Here is a 21,101-nt window from a genome sequence, read left to right on the forward strand (position 1 = left end):
TGACAGGACAATTAAATAAAAAATATAATATATAACAAGCATATAGCGATGTGCTTGATTCAAGTAAACATTTAATAAATTGTGGTTTCTGCAGTTATTTTTGTCACTGTCATTTTCAGTAGTGGTCAGGCTACTGTTAAAGACTTACGTGTTACACTTACTCTTGGTAAATTCCATCACAAAAGTTCAGTTTATTTATGTATATATGTATTCATTCATTTATTTGATGATGGGCTGTTTCTTTCTTTCTTTGATGATGGTCCAGAAAATAGAAATGTTGTCTTGAGTCTTCAGGGGGGAGGAATTCCTTCCTGTTCTCTTAGTATGGTTCATATTATTTAACATATTTTTGTGGAACCAACTTGTGTGGCTAGGATTGGTCATAGACAGCACTTTTGTGATTAATAAATTCTCTAAGAATGTAGCATTTTCTTCACTGGGTGTTTAATTTTAAAAAGAGAAAACTCTTGAAATATTGATAAGTCATACAGCTCTGCAGTGGATAAAAATATATCAGCTACTTCCCAAAGCTTCCCTAGTAGTTTAAAGACAGAATGCCCCCGACCATCCTCCTGACACGTACACAAGGGTGAAATATGGGTAAACACACAAACTACTCTTTGGAAACAGGTGAGAGTGAAAGGCCCCCACCACCAAGTACAGTTTTGACCTTCCTACAGCCCTGGACCTCTGTGCCCTCTTTCCCTGAAATATGCCCCTCTGCCCACCCTGCACACATAACCATAAGGCAGAACACAGTACTTGGGCCTCTCCCTTTTCTTCCAACTCCTATCAAAATTTCATGTTTCTGAAGAGTTCATATTACAAGCTACTTATTACTTCCATTACGTGTAATCAAAAAGAGGAGTTTGCAAATTAAAGGAGTCTCTAACTGGTGAATATTGCATTAGGAGAAGATATTTAGGAAAGGGAAAGGAATAATGGAATGTTCTTTCCTTCGAAACCCTACCTTTACTCTCTGTTTAAAATAAGGTATTTTCTAATATCTCTGAAAGTCAGGGAATTGAGAAGATACACAACTGCAGTTGTGTAAACAGGCAACTCTACAATAAAATTCCCTCTGTGAATGGGTTATTCTTTAAAAAAAAAATTCAAGACTCAAGTTTACTTGGTTTTCTTATATATCAACTATTCCTTCAGTATAGGTAATCCTCACTTTGCACAGTTGTGGAGGACCATAAAAAAGGCCATTCCAGTAAAAATGAAAAGCAGTTTTAATAATCAATGGGAAAAATCAAATTGCTTTATAAACTTTAATAATTTTTGTCAAAATATTAAATCTCTTACTGTCAGTTATAAATGTATATGGAAATGAAAAAAAGAGAAAAACTAATATTTAGTACACTAATATTTATGTAGTAGAATTTAAAACATGAGAAACATTGTGAAGTATTTTATTTCTTTGTAAAAAACCTGTGGAGAATAATCTGAATAGTGCTTGTCTTCCTATCCTAGAACTTATGATATGTAGCCACTAGCATCTTTTCCAGTGTCTTGACGAATTGTCATACTCCTAAGTTTGCAACAGCTTCCAACATTTTATCCTTAATGCTTTCAGTGTCGTGGAATATCTCCATATTGCTTTAATGTGAAGTTTTTTGCCAACCTGTCACTTCCTCTAGACATCTTTATTCTTTTCACCACCACTACTTCCCTCATTGATGTCAACAAGTTTGCCGCTCCCAGGTTCCTCAGGCATTGCTAGGGTCTCTCAAATGGTGACAGTTTCAACATTTCCATGGTCAGGTCTTCAGTAACTACATTTACATTTGATTCCAGTTTTACTTCTAACATTGATCGCCGTTCAGTTCTTAGCTGCACCTTCATTTTTGTTGGCCAGTTCTGTCTTTTGGTTATCCATTATTGTAAAATGTATGTGACAGGACTACATGTGTACTGTCTGTGTGTGAACTCAATAACAGATGCAGAGTGACCATCCACTTTCAGACTTAGAAAGAAGTGACCCGATTGGTCACTGATGCATATCTGTTATTTATGTACTCTTTTGTGAGCTGAAAAGCAAGTATTGAAATTTTTATTTTATGCAGTTTCATGCAGTTAGTTACAGTCAATATAATGTGTTAAATTTGAGCCACTTTGTTAAGTAACTGGTATTATTTACCTAAACTGTGGCAACTGAAATTTATGAGTATTGGAAGCATGTGCAGCCAGGATATCAATGCTGGAAAACTGTCACATAGGCCAGATCATAAAAGCTGGTTCAGATCCAAAAACTGCTTTTACTTTGTTTCATAATTACGACCTCATCTAGCAAATAAGGAAAAGATATGAAATCAAAGATACATGGGGGGCAGGTGGGTTTATTTCCCTGATGTCCCCCTATGTCCTGAAGATGTTTCGGGAGTTTAGTGGTCTCAGCAACCCACTGGGCTTGCTGACTTTATCCCTTTTGTTGGGGATGCCATTGAGAACTAGAGAGGCAAGTTAATTGCTCAAGTTCTCACAACTAGTTAATGGCAGCATAGCACTAGAAGTTAGGTCTTTTGGTACTTGGTCCTGGCATTTATTCTTTTACCACATTTGCTTTCTTTTAATCCCCTTCAAGCACGTCCTATTACTCCTGTGTAATGGGCTATGAGAAAATGTGGACTGAGGAGCTTTTCATTGTTAGCGATCATCTATTCTAGATGTAATACCTCAAAGGTCAAACTAACAGGACTTTCATTTCTCTTACTGCTAGTAGGTACAGGAACAATCTTGTACCTCTGTAGCTCTTTGGACAAGGGGAGCCCTAATCCAGAATGTATATATCCATTAACATTGCAAGCTGAAAAATCCTTTAAGCTTCTCTCGGATTCTAGTACACTTCCGATATATCAGTTGCAGCTCCCAAACTGCTTTATGATGTTTTCTCTGACATAATGAAGCCTTTGGCCATCACTGCTACTTTGAAAATCAAAGCCTTTTGGTCTCTAATGGAATGTTTATAAAAATACTCCATTTTGAAATTTGCTCAGGAAAAGGAAGTATGGTAAATGATGTTAGAATTCCCTCCGGCTTGCCTTGGCATTGATTCATTTAATGTTATGTACTCTGGAAATATCTGGAATTAGTGTGAATAAGAGTATTAAAACCCAAAGTTAAATAGCTCTTATCTTCATTGTCTTCTTTTATGGAAGTATAGCATCAGATATGCAGCCCTAATTGTTATTTCTATATAACTTGATTAATTTCCCTTTGCCAAATCTAATACAGTAATCGAGGGTAAGCTTAAAATTCCTGATGGCTATGTCAGAAGTCTCGTATGTGTCCATTCTTTTGGTAAGGTTAAAGTGGCAAGTTTGTTTTTTTTTTTTAAAGATTTTATTTATTTGATTGAGAGAGAAGAGAGCACGAGCGGGGTGGGGGCAGAGGGGGAGGAGCGGAGGGAGAGGGAGAAGCAGGCTCCCCACTGAGCAGGGAGCCAGGACTCAGGGATTGATCCAGGACCCTGGAATCATGACCTGTGCTGAAGGCGGATGCTTAACTGAATGAGCCACACAGGAGCCCTAAGTGGCAGGTTTTTTTAGAAGGAGCAGTATAAGATGGCAAGCCTGTAGTAAAAAAAAAAAAAAAAAGAGCCACAGAACTATACTCTGAATATGTTGTTCTCTGTTGTTTTCCTTGGTGTCAGTGAAAAGAAAAAAAAAAAAAAAGTCAAATGTATGAAACATTCAGTTTAGTAATATAGTGATTCAGAATACTTAGATGTAAAAGGGACGCAAGGACCTTTGGCTTCTCCTATGCTGTTGGTTCTGTCTTAAGGCACTGATGCATCTTAAAGTAAGAAAATAACATTTATTCAGGAAGTATTTAATGAGGACTGCTGTATACCAGGAATTGTTCTAGGGAGCTACCAGTGAATGTAAGATGGTCAGACTCCCTGCTTTCCTGGAGCTTATACTCGAATGGGGGAGAGAGAGACAAAAAATTACATGGATTGATTGATTAATGGATCAGTTCCATGGCTTTCACTATGCATTTCTGTTAATTTGCCCACCAGCACAGGCCTCTTACTAGCATGGTAAAAAGATCTGATCACTCAGAGTATTACAGACTTGTAAAGTATTGAAAGGGGACTTTGGGGAATTGAGGACAGCGACCTTTTAGAAAACAGCCAGCTCCATCGGTGACTTCTGCTTGCTGTCCCTGTCATATGTGCTCCTTTGCTGGCCTTTGTTGTTAGTTCTCATGGCACTTCAGCTTTCTCTCTGAAGTAACACACAATACACTGTTGGGGCTGTCATTTTGACTTCACTCAGAGCCATTTGCTAACTTCTTTTAAAAACATAATTAAAAAGAATAAACATAGGGGCAAATGTAGCATCTTAAAGTGACGTTTGAAATTCCAGGTTAAAACCTTCTAATAAAATGCTGCTAAAATTTGGGAAACATTTCTTATTTGTCACTAGTCTTTCTTTATATAAGCCTCTGAGTTCCCAAGGACATCCTTTGGTAATAGTTGACTTTCCTATCTAGTAGCATTATTTGACTTTAAATTGTTTGATTTGGGGGCACCTGGGTGGCTCAGTTGGTTGAGCGTCCAACTCTTAATTCCACCTCAGGTCATGATCTCAGGGTTGTGGGATTGAGCCTCATATCGGTCTCCCCGCTCAGCGGGGAGTCTACTTGTCTCTCTCTCTGCCCTTCCCCCTGCTCGTGCTCTCTGTCTCTCTCTAAAATAAATAAATCTTTAAAAAATTGTTTGAGGGGCGCCTGGGTGGCTCAGTCCTGAAGTGTCTGCCTTCGGCTCAGGTCATGATCCCAGGGTCCTGGGATCGAGCCCCGCATCGGGCTCCCTGCTCCGCGGGAAGCCTGCTTCTCCCTCTCCCACTCCCCTTGCTTGTGTTCCTGCTCTTGCTATCTCTCTGTCAAATAAATAAAATCTTTAAAAATAAAAATAAAAAGAATAAAAATATGTGGGTTGTTTGATTATAGAGTAGTTACGATCAAGAACTTACAAACATTTTTACTGATGTCCTTAAGATATTTGTCCGGTCTTTAAAATTCTCTTGCAGAAACCACAGCTCTGTTAAATACTACATTTATAAACTAAAACATTTTTCTCTAACAAAGAAGGAAAAGCTACCATCATTCATTTAACCAGATACTCATAGTAGTAAAATTGGTTTTAAAACAGGGAACAGGTTTTAAAACAAAACAGGTTTTGTTTTTGTTATACCTGTGGTTTTTGCTTTGTTTTTTAGAGGTTGAAGGAGTGTGCTCTTTCTGGGAGTTCAGTTAGTTAATTGCAGTGAGTAGATCAATATTCAGCACCCTTTCTTTTAAGGCTCGTATAATCCTGAGATTTTATGAATCTATATTTACCTTTGCTCTGCTTCCCCCCCCCCAATACCAAACAGCAGGAATTGTGTTGGAGTGAGCTAGAGAGTGAATTGGGCTGTAGGGTAGGAGGAGGTGTTGGGCACTGAGTGAGAGTCAGAGCACATACACATACAGTGTTTGTCTCTAAAAGGTAATTACTGTGGGTTTCTTGTTTTTTTTTTTTAATACCTAGTACGTTCTCTTAATTGTAATAACTTTTTTAAAAAAAAAGATTTATTTATTTCAGAGAGAGAGAGCATGATTGGGGGTGGGGGAAACAGAGGGAGAGGAGAAGTAGACTCCCTGCTGAGTGGGAGCCTAGGCAGGGCTGATCCCACAACCCTGAGATCTGGACCTGAGCCTAAACCAAGAAACCACCCAGGCGCCCCTTAATTGTAATTACTTTTACAATTAGGGGGACGGGAGCCTGGGTGGCTCAGTCATTAAGCATCTGCCTTCAGCTCAGGTCATGATCCCAGGGTCCTGGGATCGAGCCCTGCATCAGGCTCCCTGCTCCGTGGGAAGCCTGCTTCTCCCTCTCCCACTCCCCATGCTTGTGTTCCGTCTCTCGCTGTGTCTCTCTCTGTCAAATAAATAAATAAAATCTTAAAAAAAAAAAAATTAGGGGGGAAAGGAAGAAAAAGATAAACCCACAGATTTAAAAAAAAAAATTTTTTTTTTTTTTTTGAAGAACACCTTCTCAAGTAGTTTCCTCCAAACAGACAATACGTGAATTCTTTAAGATGGGTCAGTATTGGGGGCACCTGGGTGGCTCAGTCATTAAGCATCTCCCTTTGGCTCAGGTCATGATCCTAGGGTCCTGGGTTCGAGCCCCGCATCGGGTTCTCTGCTCACGGGAAGGCTGCTTCTCCCTCTCCCACTCCCCCTGCTTGTGTTCCCTCTCTCTCTCTAATAAACGGAATCTTTTTTTTTTTTTTTAAAGATTTTATTTATTTATTCATGAGAGACAGAGACAGAGAGAGAGAGGCAGAGGGAGAAGCAGGCTCCCAAGGAGCAGGAAGCCCGATGCGGGACTCGATCCCAGGACCCTGAGATCATGACCTGAGCCGAAGGCAGATGCTTAACCATCTGAGCCACCCAGGCGCCCTCTAATAAACGGAATCTTAAAAAAAAAAAAGATGGGTCAATATTTAAGTCATCAAAAAGATTATAGAAAGAGGCTTCTTAAAAGAACTTTTGTGGAGAAAAGTATTTTTCATGGGGTTAGAATGCAAGGCTTATGTGTATTGGCTCATAAGAAGCAGTTTCTTAAAAGATAGAATTTTCTTTGATGTTCTGATGGAATTTAAGGTAGACATTTTATATCCATTGGGGTGGGACAGTCTTATTGATCTTTGTATCCCCAGCTCCAGATATACCATCAGCCCATACTGGGTGCTCAGAACCGTTTTCTGAGCTGAACCTAGTACCCTTTTTTTTAAAGATTTATTTTTATTTATTTATTAGAGAGAGAGAGAGAGAGCGTGTGAGTGAGCATGCAAGGGGAGGGCCAGAGGGAGAGGATCTCAAGCAGACAAGACGCTGAGGGCAGAGCACCACTCAGGGCTTAATCTCACGACCCTGAGATCACGACCCAAGCATAAATCAAGAGTCAGTCACCCAGCCAACTGAGCCATCTAGACACCCCCCAGTACCCATTCTTAAGGGAATAATGAAAACAAGATAATCCTGAGTAAAAGAAGTGAATTTTTGATACGTTCTTTTTCAGTTACTCTCCAAAATGTTCCTTTTCAGAAAATGTGAAAATGTTTTTATGTGTAATATATTGGAACCACAAGCACTGACTTTGTATTTCAAAGTTGGAAGAAATGAGATTGATGTCCCACACAGTTGTAAAATGCCAAAAATAAGTAGAGCTGGAATGAATTAAAGCCCAGTGTTCAGAAAGGCCAAGTAAAAGCTTCAGATCAAGAGTGGCTATAATTGAAAGGGTCCAAATAAGTACTTAAAACCACCCTTGCTGGGACTGCTAAGATTTCTGAATTTCAAATTGGCATTTTATGTTTGACAAGGTGACATTGTATAAGAAATGTATTGTAAAACACTGCTGTACGATAGGAAAATGATTGAATGTAAATATTTCAAGATGTGGACCACTGTTCAAATGTTATCATAAATCTTTGCCATTGTTTTAGGGGATAACCCTGCATGCATATATGAGCTGAATTGAGAGAGCTAGCTCTTGGAAGGGAAGTCAGCAGTGAGTTTCTGCCTTTCTGCCACAGCTAATCTGATTTGACCACAAAAGTATCCTATTAGATCTTTGCCATTGTTATCATATGCATATTGTTACACAAAATGGAAAAACTCTTTTCTGAAGATACTACATCTGGCATTGCTTTTGATCTGTTCATGGAGTGGTCTGAAATGTCACTGGTATGTGAAATTGAAATGGGTTGAGACAGTTTGCACTCTTAAACTTTGAAAAGGAAAGAAAAAAGCTTGCAACTGTAAAGTTAATTATCTTTCTATTCCTTGCAGGTTTGGAAGGTTTACAGTAGCTGCTCTTCAGTCCAAAGTAGAACAACATGAACGTGAAACCAATCGCCTCAAGAAAGCCCTGGAACGAAGTGATAAGTATATAGAGGAACTAGAATCTCAAATTGCACAGCTAAAAAATTCAAGTGAAGAGAAGGAAGCTATGAATTCCATTTGCCAGAGAGCACTTTCTACAGATGGCAAGGGGAGCATAGGCAACGAGGAGGATATGGCATCAAAGAATCAAGGTGATGGTGCCAGAAAGCAGCTTGGCTCATCCACCTCTAGTTCTCACCTGCCAAAACCTTCTAGCAGTTCTGCCAGGCAGGAAAGCACCAGCAAAACAGAACCAAATTGTTCTAAGAATAAAGACCTCTATCAGAAACAGGTGGAAATAATGTTAGATGTGACAGATACAAGTATGGATACTTACTTGGAAAGAGAATGGAGTAATAAGCCAAGTGATTGTATACCCTACAAAGATGAAGAACTTTATGATCTTCCAGCTCCTTGTACTCCTTTGTCCCTTAGTTGCCTTCAGCTCAGTACTCCAGAAAATAGAGAGAGCTCTGTAGTCAAAGCAGTAGGTTCCAAAAAGCACTCAAACCATCTCAGAAAATTGGTGTTTGATGATTTTTGTGATTCTCCAAATGTTTGTAATAAAGATTCATCAGAAGATGATAGAAGTGAAAATGAAAAGAAATCAGAGTGTTTTACTTCCTCAGAGACAGGGTTTTGGGACTGTTGTTCCACAAGCTATGCCCAAAACTTGGATTTTGAAAGCTCAGAGGGGAACACAATAGCAAATTCTGTTGGAGAAATTTCTTTAAAATTAAGTGAGAAATCAGGCTCATGCTTATCTAAGAGGTTAAATTCTATTCGCTCTTTTGAAATGAATCGGACAAGAACATCCAGTGAAGCATCCATGGACGCAGCTTACCTTGACAAAATCTCTGAGTTGGATTCAATGATGTCAGAATCAGACAACAGCAAGAGCCCTTGTAATAATGGTTTTAAATCAGTGGATTTAGATGGGTTATCAAAGTCATCTCAAGGCAGTGAATTTCTTGAGGAACCAGATAAGTTGGAAGAAAGAACTAAGCCAAACCTTTCCAAAGGTTCTCTAACTACTGATCAGTTAGAAAATGGAAATGACTGGAAACCCACTTCTTTTTTTCTCCTCTCTCCATCTGACCAAGAAATGAATGAAGATTTTTCTCTCCATACCAGTTCTAACCCAGGAACTAATGAAATCAAACCCCCAAGCTGTTTGTTTCAGACTGAGTTTTCCCAGGGTGTTTTGTTAAGCAGTTCACACAGGCTATTTGAAGATCAGAGGTTTGGGTCATCTTTATTTAAGATGACCTCAGAGATGCATGGTCTTCATAACCACCTTCAGTCTCCTTGGTCTACTTCCTTTGTGCCTGAGAAGAGGAATAAAAATATGAATCAGTCAACAAAAAGAAAAATCCAGAGCAGTCTTTCCAATGCCAGCCCATCAAAAGCAACTAAAAGTTGACTCATTAGAAAGGTGTCATTTATGTTTTTGTCCTGAGAGGAATATAAGTTTTTAAAGTTACTTTTTTCCCTCATAAAAGTTCTATACGATTTTGAATTGATAATCTGTAGTCAAGTGTCAAGTCAGAATGGTGGATTAGCCTGTAACCAAAATACTTTTGTTCATTTTAAAGAATTTGTCCTTTTTCAGTTTCATTTGGGCATCTTTTTAAACAGAAAAGATAGGGAGAGGGTTTCTTTTAATGAATATTATATGTATCTGGTTTGGGTGTATTTTGTTTTCCTGGGTCTTGATTTAGGTATTAGATACAGTGGCCTATTAATGAGCCTCGGTTGTCTTCAGAACTTGGATTTCTTAAATAAAACTTTTTGGGTTGTCTACACACTGCTCATAAGACACTTGAGTTTCTTTAAAGCTTTCCTAGGGTGGGAATAATTTTGTCTGCCTTTTTTTATTTATATTTAGTGATGGCTCAACTTTTAGGCAGGGCCATGGTTGAGAAATAGCACTCTATAGTAGTCCAGTATTCATTTACTTTTTTTTTTTAGGTTTTGTATATGTATGTTTGCATTTTTAACATTGTGTTTTGTACAGTTTTTGTGAGAACGTTTTGCTAGAATGAAAGAACACATTTTCTATATGAAAATACTTGTTTTATGTCAGGTAGCTTTCATTTCCTCATCTTTCTGTGTGTGTTGAAAATCAGAAATTGAGCCTACTTTGGAAAGAAGGCATAAAATGGTTGGTTGGGTTTGGAGGAGCCTAAACATGGTAGCATCATTGTTCCAGATACACAGGTGCAGAAGCGCTCTTTGCCAAATGCTTTATCCACTTTCATTCCAGGGGAGCTTTTTTTGGAGTGAAGTTCTTGTTTGCATGTTACTATTCTTTGTGGAAACTCTGTATGCATGGTAGCATTCTTGCTTGCACTGTTTTCCTTACTTAAGAAAAAGAAGTTTTAGTTGGCTAATAGAATATCTTTTATGTAGGACAGAATTTTTTTTTCACGAAGAGTGTTGAGATGAGAATAGGTGAGCTAAGCACAATTTTTAATTTAGGCTCTGAAAAAGTATATCCTAAACATGTTTGGTATGCCTATATAGGCCTTTAAAAATGGTTTGTATGCTAATGACTTGTTTATCTAATGTGCACTGAACATTTTACATTAATACTGTACTGTTTTACATTAATACTGCATGCTTTTCTATGTGAATTGAATAAAGGATGTCATAAGCACTGTAATCCTTGATGTTGTCTTAGATATTGAATTAGCCTGTAATGACCAGTAAAACTTACATTTTTAATTGATCTTATAGAGGTTGACAAACTGTGGACCATGGACCAAATCTGGCCTGCACCTGTTTCTTGTGAAAACCTGTGAACTAAAAATGGTTTTTACACTTTTTAACGGTTTTTAAAAATCAAAAAAATCGTTCATAATACAGGAAAATTATATAAAATTCAAATTTCAGTGTTTCTAAATAAAGTCTTATTAGAACTCAGCTATACTCATTTGTTTACATATTATCTATGACTGCTTCTACATTGTAGTGGCAGAGTTGAATAGTTGCCACTGAGACCATATGGCCCACAAAGCCTAAATAATATTTACCATTTGGCATTTTACAGAAAAATTTGCTGACCCCTGTTAATAATAGACTCTAAGGATTCAATGAAACTATAAAAGTGTAACAAATCACTTTTATGATTTGGAGAATAATGCCTTCCACTTTTAGAAATAATAAGGGCCAAAAAGAAAAGCTAACATGAAGCATAATTTTAACATACATATTCCAATAAGTATATGTGTGTGATTTTTTCTTTTGATGTGTTAAAGTCAGTGGATACTTTTAGAGATAAGTAGTTTAGATATCTTTGACAATGTGGTAATATATTTGAAATTCTATTAAATGTAGAAATCAACAATTTTTCTGAGTTATCAGAGTAAATTTGAGGGTAAGCCTCACTCTAATTCTGTCTAACTCTTCTTTACTATGAATGTGTCAGTTCTTAATCCATTAATCCAAATATATACTGACAGTGTGGCATGGCAATGCAGAATGTGTAACCTGATTTAGTGATGCCTAATCAGGGTTAGAGTGTCTCTACTGGACCAAGTATTTCCCAGCTGCTTCGGAAACGTTGCTCCACCCTTCCCAAAACAATATTTCATATATTAAATTAATCAAACCTGTGACATTTCTCAGTTGAAGGGAATAACCTGCAGGATTTTATTTTAATCACATATTCTCATTTGTACTCTTTACATAATCTGATATATCATGATTAGTGGTTTCATGTATTTTTAAGTATATTGTATGCACACTCTAAAAACAAAGATAAACTTATTTAAACCAAGCACTTTACTAACTTCTATTGCCTTTAATCCTCTTCAAACTCTGTAAGCCAATAATTGTTATCCTCAGTTTAAAATAAGTGATTTGAGGATTAGTGGTCACACAGCTGGAATGGGATAGAACCACGTCTTAGAGCTGGGCCCCTGACTCTAGAGCTTGTACTCTTCTCCCCCAAGCATGAGAGTTCACATCTGTAGGCCAAAGGATGAATGGATTTGAAATATCCGAGGGTTATTTTTAAAGTACTACTTTAGAAATATTAGCATGTTTCTTTTCAAGTAGCATTTAATTCCGGCCAATGTTCCAGGGTCTAACTCCACTACTAAGTGGAAGCTCAGTGATGAGAATTGTTTGTGTGCCACTTTTAAATTTAGAAAGAATTGCATTAACTCCGACATTTAGATGAATTTAACCCTTATTATGCACTTGTGATAAGGGAAGCAGACACTAATCAGTCATGCCTATAAAAACAGCATCTTTTGATTGCTCAGCTTTCTAAAATGTAATTGCCAAGGGACTGTGACATGATGCTAGGTTTGTTTTTTTTTTTTGACATGACCTTTAGTGTTCATCTTTTAATTTTCAAAATATTAATCCCATCCACAATGACATGTTTTTTCCTGTTTTAATGTATCAGCTGAGACAAAAACTGAAAATGGTAGACTTTAAGATTTATAGCTCCTTAATTTCATATCTGCTTTGTATTCCTATAATTTCTTTTGTATCTACAATGGTTTAAAGGTACCACTGAACAAGGGAAGAACTTTGGTCTTAAACCCTAAGATGGTTCAGCAACTTGTTTCTGTATACTTGAATGGTTTTCAGTTATTCAAAGTGTAATACATAGATTTTGTACCTGTGAATGATACTTGTACAACATCAAACTGAGATTAACAGTTTAACTTTATGGAGTATGGCCTATTAGATTAAAAGTGTTTCCCAAAGCCTCATAAGAAGGTCTTTCATTCCTATTTGTGGGAGTCCTACAACACAGTCTTTGCCTGTGATGATGTAACCCAATCCTTTTAATAATACTTGGCAGAGAGAAAACCTTTTAAGCAATGATCTCAGAGTGCATAGTGAACATTTATTGCCTAATTCTCGGAACCCCACTCTGAGCGAGGAAACATCTATTAAGATGCAGATTTCTTTTAAGAACCCATCTGGAGCTCAAGCTAGGGCGATCTTCAGTTTTACATGACGGAAGCGGCCTAGAATACTTTGAATTGGAGCTCCACTTCTTGAAATGGTAGATTCTAAGGTCTGCTGTGTCTTAAGAGGGAACAACAGACCCCCTCTAATAAACCAAGTGTGGAGAAGTGTGTGCCTTGTGTGACACTTAAAATTTCGGGGTTACTAAGGGCAAGGATGTAGGCATTTACTGAGACTTTCTGTGAGGGCGGAGGAGCTAGTTCTGGTCCATTTTGATTCTTACAGCACGGTGAGTAGAAAAAGTCGGTGTTGGCGATAGCATGGAGCAGAGAGGAAATCAAGCATCTACACGGAAGTGCTGTTTGCATTGGGTCTTTAAGGATGAATAAGAGCTCGGTGTGGAAAAGGACGTCTCTTCTGCTTGTTCGCTGTCCTTGTAGGGGCGCCTACTTGACGGACGTCTCAGAAGAGGTGCTGAAGCCTAATGCCAGGGCTTCTGATTGAGAAAGGTTTCTAGATCGCTCCAGCCTAAGCTTGCAAGTTTGGCTTTGCTCCGCCTCTTCTTTCTAAGCGTCCCCTGAGACTCTAAGCTAGCCCCAGCCGCCGGGGCCGGCGGCCTGATGGCGAGACAGTGACTCCCTGGGCGCTGGAAGGCTCAGGAGGTGGCAGGGCTGGCCCATCATCTGTCCATTAAGCCGGGGCTTTGCGCTGCGAGGGCCGGAAGGCGCGACCTCGCTTCACTCAGGGTCATCTTTGTGCTGGGGGTGGGGAGGCGAGGTCTAGCCCGCTAGTCTCGGCTCTGAGGCCCCTACCTCCCTCTGAATCCAACGCACCCAGCCTTCTGGGATTTCCGCAACCAGCGCCGCTCTTCCCCCAACGCCCACCCCCACCCCTCACCCCCCCCCCGCCCCCGGTTCCCCGGGAGGGCAGACCCGCCGGTGCCCCGCGGGCCGGAATTTCCCGCGCTCTCGAGGGCTCTCTCAGCTGGTCCCGCCCAGGCCCCACCCGAAGAAACGACTTGCTTTGCGGTTTCCTTTCATTTTATTACCACTCGCGAAACCTGGCGATTAAGACGCGAAACCAACAAAGAGTTTTCTTTCCACCTTAACCTTGCACACAATCCTTTAACAAATTAATTAATCCTAATGAATTAACACTTCATTTATTTAAACGCGCTACAGTCCATGAATTAAATTTTCATGCAGTGATTAAAGGCTGTTAAAATATGCATGATTTCGTTAAAATTTTATAATAAATCAGGGCAATGTGTTACATGACAAGGCAACTATTTCCCAGTCCCTCGCAAGGGGCTTTGATTTGTGCGGGCGGCGAGGAGGAGGGGCGGCGGGCGGCGGCGCGGGCGAGCGCCGGAGCCGGGCGACAGGACCCAACTCCGCACTTCTGGCGTTTGGACTCGCGGCTTCGCGCTTTTCTCGGCGGCTTCTGGGCCCTCCTGGGGATCCTGCTCCTGCGGGTAGAGCTGAGCCTGCGGAGGGCGAGGGGCGCCCGCCTCGCGGTCCCCGGAACTGCACTCGTACCGGGCCAGGGGTCTTCTGCTGTCCATCTGCGCCAGCGGAACTCGCTCCAACCCCGGCCTGCGTGCGTCCGAATCGCAGCGGCTGGCAGGCGGCTATCTGACGAGAGGGAAGGCGACGGAATTTCCATCTCGTCGCATAGGGTCACTGGCGGGAGTGCCTTTTGTAGAGTTGGATTGTTCGTTGTTGTTTTTAACTCAGGGACCTCGAACCCCTTCTCTGACCAGCGCGCTCTTCCGGTTTTGAAGGAGCCTGGGTGGAGCGGGGGGGACTTTGCTCCTCTTAGGATCTAAACCACTGGGGCCCTTGGCCTTGTTTAGTGATACAACATTGGTCACATGGACAGCGAAACTAGCGGGCGCGGTGGGGGCGGGGGGCATGCCCCTGTTAGGACCCAGACGTAGTTGTCCTGCCTCGCCCGTAGATCTTTCACAAGGTAGGTTGGTTTTGAGTCCATGGAGAGATTAAGGTGGAGAAGGTGGAGATGATAGATAGATAGATGATGGATAGATAGATACATAGATAGATAGATACATAGATAGATCGATCTCTACATATGTAACGCCAAGAGTGATAATGACCGGCAGTGAACTTTACTGGGACGCATCATTTCGGGGTGGGGTGGTCGACATCCAGGAAAATGTTCCCAACGGAAGTTGCACTTGAATTAAACGGCCAGAAGAAAGAAAACAGTGGGGTTTTGACAAGCTTACTCAAGATCCTTCTCCGCAGGTCCCAGCTGGAATCCAGTCTGAACGCGGGGGCCGGAGCCTTAAGGAGATCACCATGGGCCTCAATAACTCACTCACGTCCCGAGTGCGGGCGGGGCGCGGTGGAAAGGGAGGACAGGGCGTCCTGTCCGAGCTCCCGGCAGCAAGAGCGCGGCTCCGAACTCGCTGCTCGGGCAGGGCTGGGCCCGCGGGCGGGCCGAGGGCAGGGCCACCGCCCACAATCGGACGGGGTGCGCGCTGCGGCCTGGCGGTCTGCGTGGGGGAGCTTCTGAGGACCCCGGCAGGACGGGCGAGGAGCCTGGGCCCCTAGCGGCAGGAGAGCCGGAATCGGCCTGCGCGAGGGGTAGCGCTAACAGAGACCTAGCACCGAGGCAGCCCAGACTCGGCCCTGGGAAGGCGGCCGGAGAGGAAGCGAAAGTACCGCGCTAGTAGCTCCTCTATTCCACCCTTCAGACAGAAAGTGTCGGAGCGCGAGGGCGCCGCCGGCCCACCCAAGCGCAGCTCCTCTTCAGGAGAACCGACCCCCACCCCGTACTCTGGGCCTGCTCCTCCCCCGCCTGCCCCTTCACGCTGCTTAAAAACAACCCAACAGGCCTCTGGAGCCGGCCAGCTCTGAGCTCTGGGGGCTCTCCCTGCACGCAGAGCGCGGGCTGCGCTGTGAAATGTGCCTAGTTTCAAACTGGGCAACTGCCCGCGGGAACCGTGGCACCCCGGGTCTGGGAGGTGCAGAGCTTCCGCTCGGGCCGCCAGAACCCGAGGGGGCGGCCAGCAGGTAGGGCCCGATCCCTGGGTTCAGGCCAGAGCGTGGAGCCCGATCCCCTCCTCCTGTACACACACACAAACTCCACGCACTGAAGCTGACATTCGTCAGTGCCAACCCCCTGTCCCTGAATCCGAACAAATAACCCGGGTTCAATCCCGGAGGGGGTGTGTGTGTGTACGCGCGCGCACCCGCGCTGCTGAGTCGGGGGGCGCTGATTTTTCCCCGCACCCGTTTGGAAAGAGAAAGGCAGCCCAAGAGGGCAGCTGCTGTCAGGTGCGCTCTCCTGATTTGTGGGGTTGGGTGGGTGTCTAAGGTAAGGAGAGTTCACTCCCTGCAGTGCCGGCCCTCGAACAGCGCCTCTCTCGCGGCCCTCACTGCAACCAAGGAATCTCTGCTCCCTGAGCTTGGGGGAAAAAGCAGCTGCCAAAGGAGATGTGAAGTGGGGCCTGCCAAAGGAGGAGGAGAAAATTAATTAATGAGGGAAAGAAATGTGTCTCTGATCCAGATGATAGACTCCCTATCCCTGGGGGCGGAAATTCCTTGGAAATCAATAGCTGTGCATTCATTATCCCCCTCTTGATAAAATGCAAAGCTATGAGATGGGGGGAGGGGGGCGGGGAGGGGAGAATCTGTGTTGGTCATTAAATAAGAAGGAAGGGGGGTGACCTTTCCGGGAATCTATGCCAAGGCTCAGACCCCATGTGTGCTTCATTAGCACAGGCAGGGGCCAACTAGTTACTGCACTTGCCAAACCAGGAAAACAAAGCAGTGACATATTGGTGAGCCCCAGTCCACCACCCTTGTCTTTCACTGCCGTGGGATAAGGAGCGAAAGATTTTATAAGGTCAAGGAACTGCATGCAGATCTGCCACTGTGTCCCACTCTCTAGCCTGGGGCCCAGGCCCAGCAGGGATGTGGCAGGATAACTGTCCCAGCAACATCTCCCACCCCATCCCATATTTCTGTCCAATTCCCTCTCTTTGAACCTGTTGCACCTGTATCATAAGCATCCCTTCACCTGGGGCTGCCCCACTCTTAGAGACTGCCACCTCCTGGAGGGCAGATACCCCTATTTTATACCTCATTTTCTTTCTAGTGTCTTGCCCTGATTACCAAGCATTTGAGGAAGGAAAGGAAAGTAGAAAGTAAATGAGGGAGGGATGAAATAATTGAACTCCCCAAAAGAACAAGCTGCTATCAAGATTTACAACTCTGCATGGGGACAACACACCCTTCTGGCGCAGTCTCAATCTCCCTTTTAGGAAGAGAGGAGACCCTTCAGTGATCTTCCTGCTTGCTCCCCATTAACCCTGGCTTGTTGAACTCTCTGGCTTTTACTCCTGGCCCTCCCCATCTGCCTTCTCTTCCTATTGTTTGATGGGGCATTTTTACTCTGTGACAAGCACCTTGCTAGGTACCATGGTGGACACAGATGTGCCCTAAATGGGCTTCCAGTCCATTGATTAGCAGGTGGGTTGGGAATTGAACCCACAACCCTCATATTTCTAGTCCCAGGAAAAGCTGTGACAATCTGGACAAAAGTCTGGCCCCAACCCAAGGTGTTGTCCAAAGAAAGTTGTCCAAAGAAATGTGAACTAGGGGAGGAGTCTCGGCAGGCCGGTGAACTGATCTCTGTCAAGGTGCCTGACTTCTGGGTTTCCTGGTGCCCTCCCAGAGTCACAGCGTAAGCCCAGATGAGCTTCCAGTACTTGGGGGCTGGCCTCGTTCTCTGGGGGTCCACTGGGGAGGAACTTAGGCTGTTTGCAGTTCTTTCTCCCATGCACTCTTCCGGGTCTCTAAAGGCCAGTGTTTCCCTGGGGAGCAGGCAGGATCTAGGCTCTTGCCCTCTGCGGGACCCTTCCTTTCCCTAGTGAGAGAGCTCAGGGAATCGCTGCCATGGGGGTATCAGGAAAGATTAGGTTAAGCCTGGACACCTGGTGTGATGACTACCTTAGGACTCACTTGCTCCCTCCAGCGATGTCCTGCTCCTCATCCATTCCCCGTAGAGATAAGTTGCATTTAGCACTCCCAGGGGACCACATAATGGATGGAAACGCAAGGCTCCTCTCGCACCAGCAAATGAACATCTTTCTTACTCCTTTCTCTGGCTGCAATGGGGGAGGAGGGTAGAGAAAAGAAAAGAAAGAAAGAAAAAGCCATGGTGACGCCTGGGGGCCTTTCTTGGAATTTGAGTATTGAGTGGGTATGCTAAATTCGGACACGTTTATCCGAAGAAGAGATCCACACGAACGCAAATTGAGGTTTATGGAAATGAGATCTGCTCTTTGGTGGAAATACAAACCTCTTTGGTGTGGGAGAGACCAGAAAGATTATTTATCTGATCTCTGCCTCCCCCATAAGTAGCCCCTTGCTGCTCTCCAGCTCTCCTGCCGCAGATGTGATAACATCTGGGCTGTTATTATCACCCGGGGCAAGCTCTGTGTCCCTAGGGTCTCGGCACCTGAACTGTGGTTCTCCCCGGAGGCCCTTGATCTGCCTGCCACACAAGGGCCATATAACAGGTTGGCTAATTGATTCATTCTTCTTAGGTTTTGATTTCACAATAAGAGAATACATAAAAAAGTCTGGACCACAGCTTAGGTTTCTTTCTTTCAAATTGGTTTGAATTAATATTTTAATCACACTTTCCTATAAACTGGCTTGATCCCATCTCCTATTGGAGAAGTGTACGCATATATATACATATCTATCTATCTATCTATCTATCTATCTATCTATCTATCTACACACACAGACACACAGAGATAAGAAGCAAAGAAGCCAAACGATGGAAGGGAAAAGAAAGTTCTCTTTTCAACATCTTAATTCTTTTTTCTCTGAAGCGATTTCCTTCTCCCGGAGTTTCCAGCATAAAGTTCGTGTGTGTGTGTGTGTGTGTGTGTACACGCTGAGGAGAGGGAAGGATCCCAACAACATCCTGTTAACTATTTTTCCTTTTGATTACTAGAAGCCTCAGATCACCCGGAGCTCGTTTGAAATGTGGGTTTGTACACGGTTAAAGGAGACAAACAATAAGAGAAATGCACAATTTCATTTCAACAGCGGTTCCCTAGTAGAAAGCACACGCTCCTTGTGGCTCCTAAGTGGCTGTCACTGTCGGTGCCTGACACAGTTATATTCACAACAACAACAACAACAACAAAGTATGCGGAGGAAATTAAATTATATGGAAATCAACAGCGTCTGACTGCTTCAAACAAATGTCTGTCACCGCGATTATTCTCCTGGAACCTATTTATAAACCTTGAAAGAAACAGGTTCTTGCAGCAAAAGACAGCATCGTCTGCATTTCTGTGTTGTTATTTATACTGTATACAGAGGAATGCGCGGGCATAATTTAACATACAAATACCCAGCTGTATACATTATATAACAGCTTGTTAGACATCCCGGAGCGGAGGTGTGCCTAAGTAATGCGCATATATTCCGGGCTTGCGATGGGGATGGGGGAGAGTTTGAGAGAGGCAAAGCACCAAGGGGCTGTGAGCATCTTGTTTTTCTCCCCCTAAAAGGTGCGTACCCTGAAACAATAGCTAGCCTTTTTGATCTTTCCAGAGCCGCGGTGGGAAAGGTGAGGCGTGCAGTGCGCATGCCCGGGTAGCTACAGGTGCATCACCTGCGCTGTCCTTGCTGGTGGTCACTATAAGAGCGGCTCCCAAGCGCCTGTCGCGGCCGGGCGAGTGCGCGCGCGCTCAGACGCACGGCGCCGCGGAGAGAGAGAGCGCGCGTCAGACAGACAGAGACAGCTGATGCCTGTCAGCGCGGCGGGGCCGGGAGCTCTCGCGAGAGCTCCCCGAACCGGCCGCGAGAAGTGGGGCTCAGGTGTAAGAGGAGTGCATCCCGTCGGCGCGCGGGGCTAGAGCTCTAGGAGAAGTGGGATCGCGAGGCCGGTGCGCGGCGCTCTGCACGGTCAAAGGGAGCGCCGGGCAGCAGCGGCGGCAGCAGAGGAGCAGCAGCAGCCCCCGGCGCGGCCGCCGCGGCTGCAGCCTCCGAAGGGAGGCCGGGGGAGCCGGCGTGCGCACTTTCCGGCAGACTTTCGGAGTGTTTGTGGATTTACATGCCAAGCCATCAAGATGATGTCTATGAACAGCAAGCAGCCTCACTTTGCCATGCATCCCACCCTCCCTGAGCACAAGTACCCGTCGCTGCACTCCAGCTCTGAGGCCATCCGGCGGGCCTGCCTGCCCACGCCGCCGGTAAGCGCCCCACGCCCGAGGCTCCGGCCCGCGCCTGCCCCCTCCCCGTCTCCGAGACACTGCATGTCGGGCGCTGATGCGCGCCAGGTCCCGGTGCTGGGTTTTGCGGGCAGGGATTTTTAGAGGAATCCCGCGGCGAGGCACGTTTTGTCCGGTGGCGCTTAATGTCGTGTTCCCGTCGCCTCTGCCTCGTGTCGGGCGCCTGCGATCAGAGTGGGAAGCGCTGGGGACATGACTCTCGACTTCCCTCCACTTTCTCTGTTAATTTCACGCCTCGGAAAGGCGGTCTCTGTGCGTGTTCGGGTGCGTGACACGGGTCCCCAGCTGCGAGTTACATCTCCATTTCTTCTTTTCCCCTTCCTTTTTGGTCTCCCACGCCGGTTCCCCGAATGTGTTCTTGTGCCCCCCTCTCCCCTGCCATATCCCTCTCCCCCCACTCACGTCCCTTCTCATCTGTCCCCCCTGTCTCGTCCTCAATGTGCTCCCCATTCCATCTTTCCCGGTCTCCGCTGTCCCCACCCCCGTTGTCGTTATTTTGGTTGCTTTGTGTTTGGTTTGCCCTTTGCTTGTGCTTTCCGGCTTGTGTGTGGTTTTGTTTTGTGTTTTTGCCTTTTTTGTTTGTTTGTTTTTTGTTTCGGTTTGGTTTGTGTCGCCTGCAGCTGCAGAGCAACCTCTTCGCCAGCCTAGACGAAACGCTGCTGGCGCGGGCAGAGGCGCTGGCGGCCGTGGACATCGCCGTGTCCCAGGGCAAGAGCCACCCATTCAAGCCAGACGCCACGTACCACACGATGAACAGCGTGCCATGCACGTCCACGTCCACCGTGCCGCTGGCGCACCACCACCACCACCACCACCACCACCAGGCGCTCGAGCCTGGCGACCTGCTGGACCACATTTCGTCGCCCTCGCTCGCGCTCATGGCCGGCGCGGGTGGCGCGGGCGCGGCGGGCGGCGGTGGCGGCGCCCACGACGGCCCGGGGGG

At 44.5% G+C, this 21,101-nt stretch overlaps 2 protein-coding genes across 2 annotated transcripts in view; both read left to right on the top strand.

Annotated features, from left to right (window-relative positions):
• OBI1 (ORC ubiquitin ligase 1) overlaps window positions 1-10,606 on the top strand; it is a 39,968-nt gene extending 29,362 nt beyond the window's left edge. The window contains exon 6 of the mRNA XM_035003211.1: window positions 7,849-10,606. Coding sequence (XP_034859102.1) covers window positions 7,849-9,364 — 1,516 coding nt within the window. The 3' untranslated portion in view covers window positions 9,365-10,606. The remainder of the gene's footprint in view (window positions 1-7,848) is intronic.
• An 8,644-nt stretch (window positions 10,607-19,250) lies between these two features.
• POU4F1 (POU class 4 homeobox 1) overlaps window positions 19,251-21,101 on the top strand; it is a 3,057-nt gene continuing 1,206 nt past the window's right edge. The window contains exons 1-2 of the mRNA XM_035003793.1: window positions 19,251-20,119; window positions 20,779-21,096. Coding sequence (XP_034859684.1) covers window positions 19,997-20,119; window positions 20,779-21,096 — 441 coding nt within the window. The 5' untranslated portion in view covers window positions 19,251-19,996. The remainder of the gene's footprint in view (window positions 20,120-20,778; window positions 21,097-21,101) is intronic.

The sequence above is a fragment of the Mirounga leonina genome, unplaced genomic scaffold (assembly GCF_011800145.1).
Source record: "Mirounga leonina isolate KUSES-001 unplaced genomic scaffold, KU_Mleo_1.0 Mir_127, whole genome shotgun sequence".
NCBI classification, from domain to species: Eukaryota; Metazoa; Chordata; class Mammalia; order Carnivora; family Phocidae; genus Mirounga; species Mirounga leonina.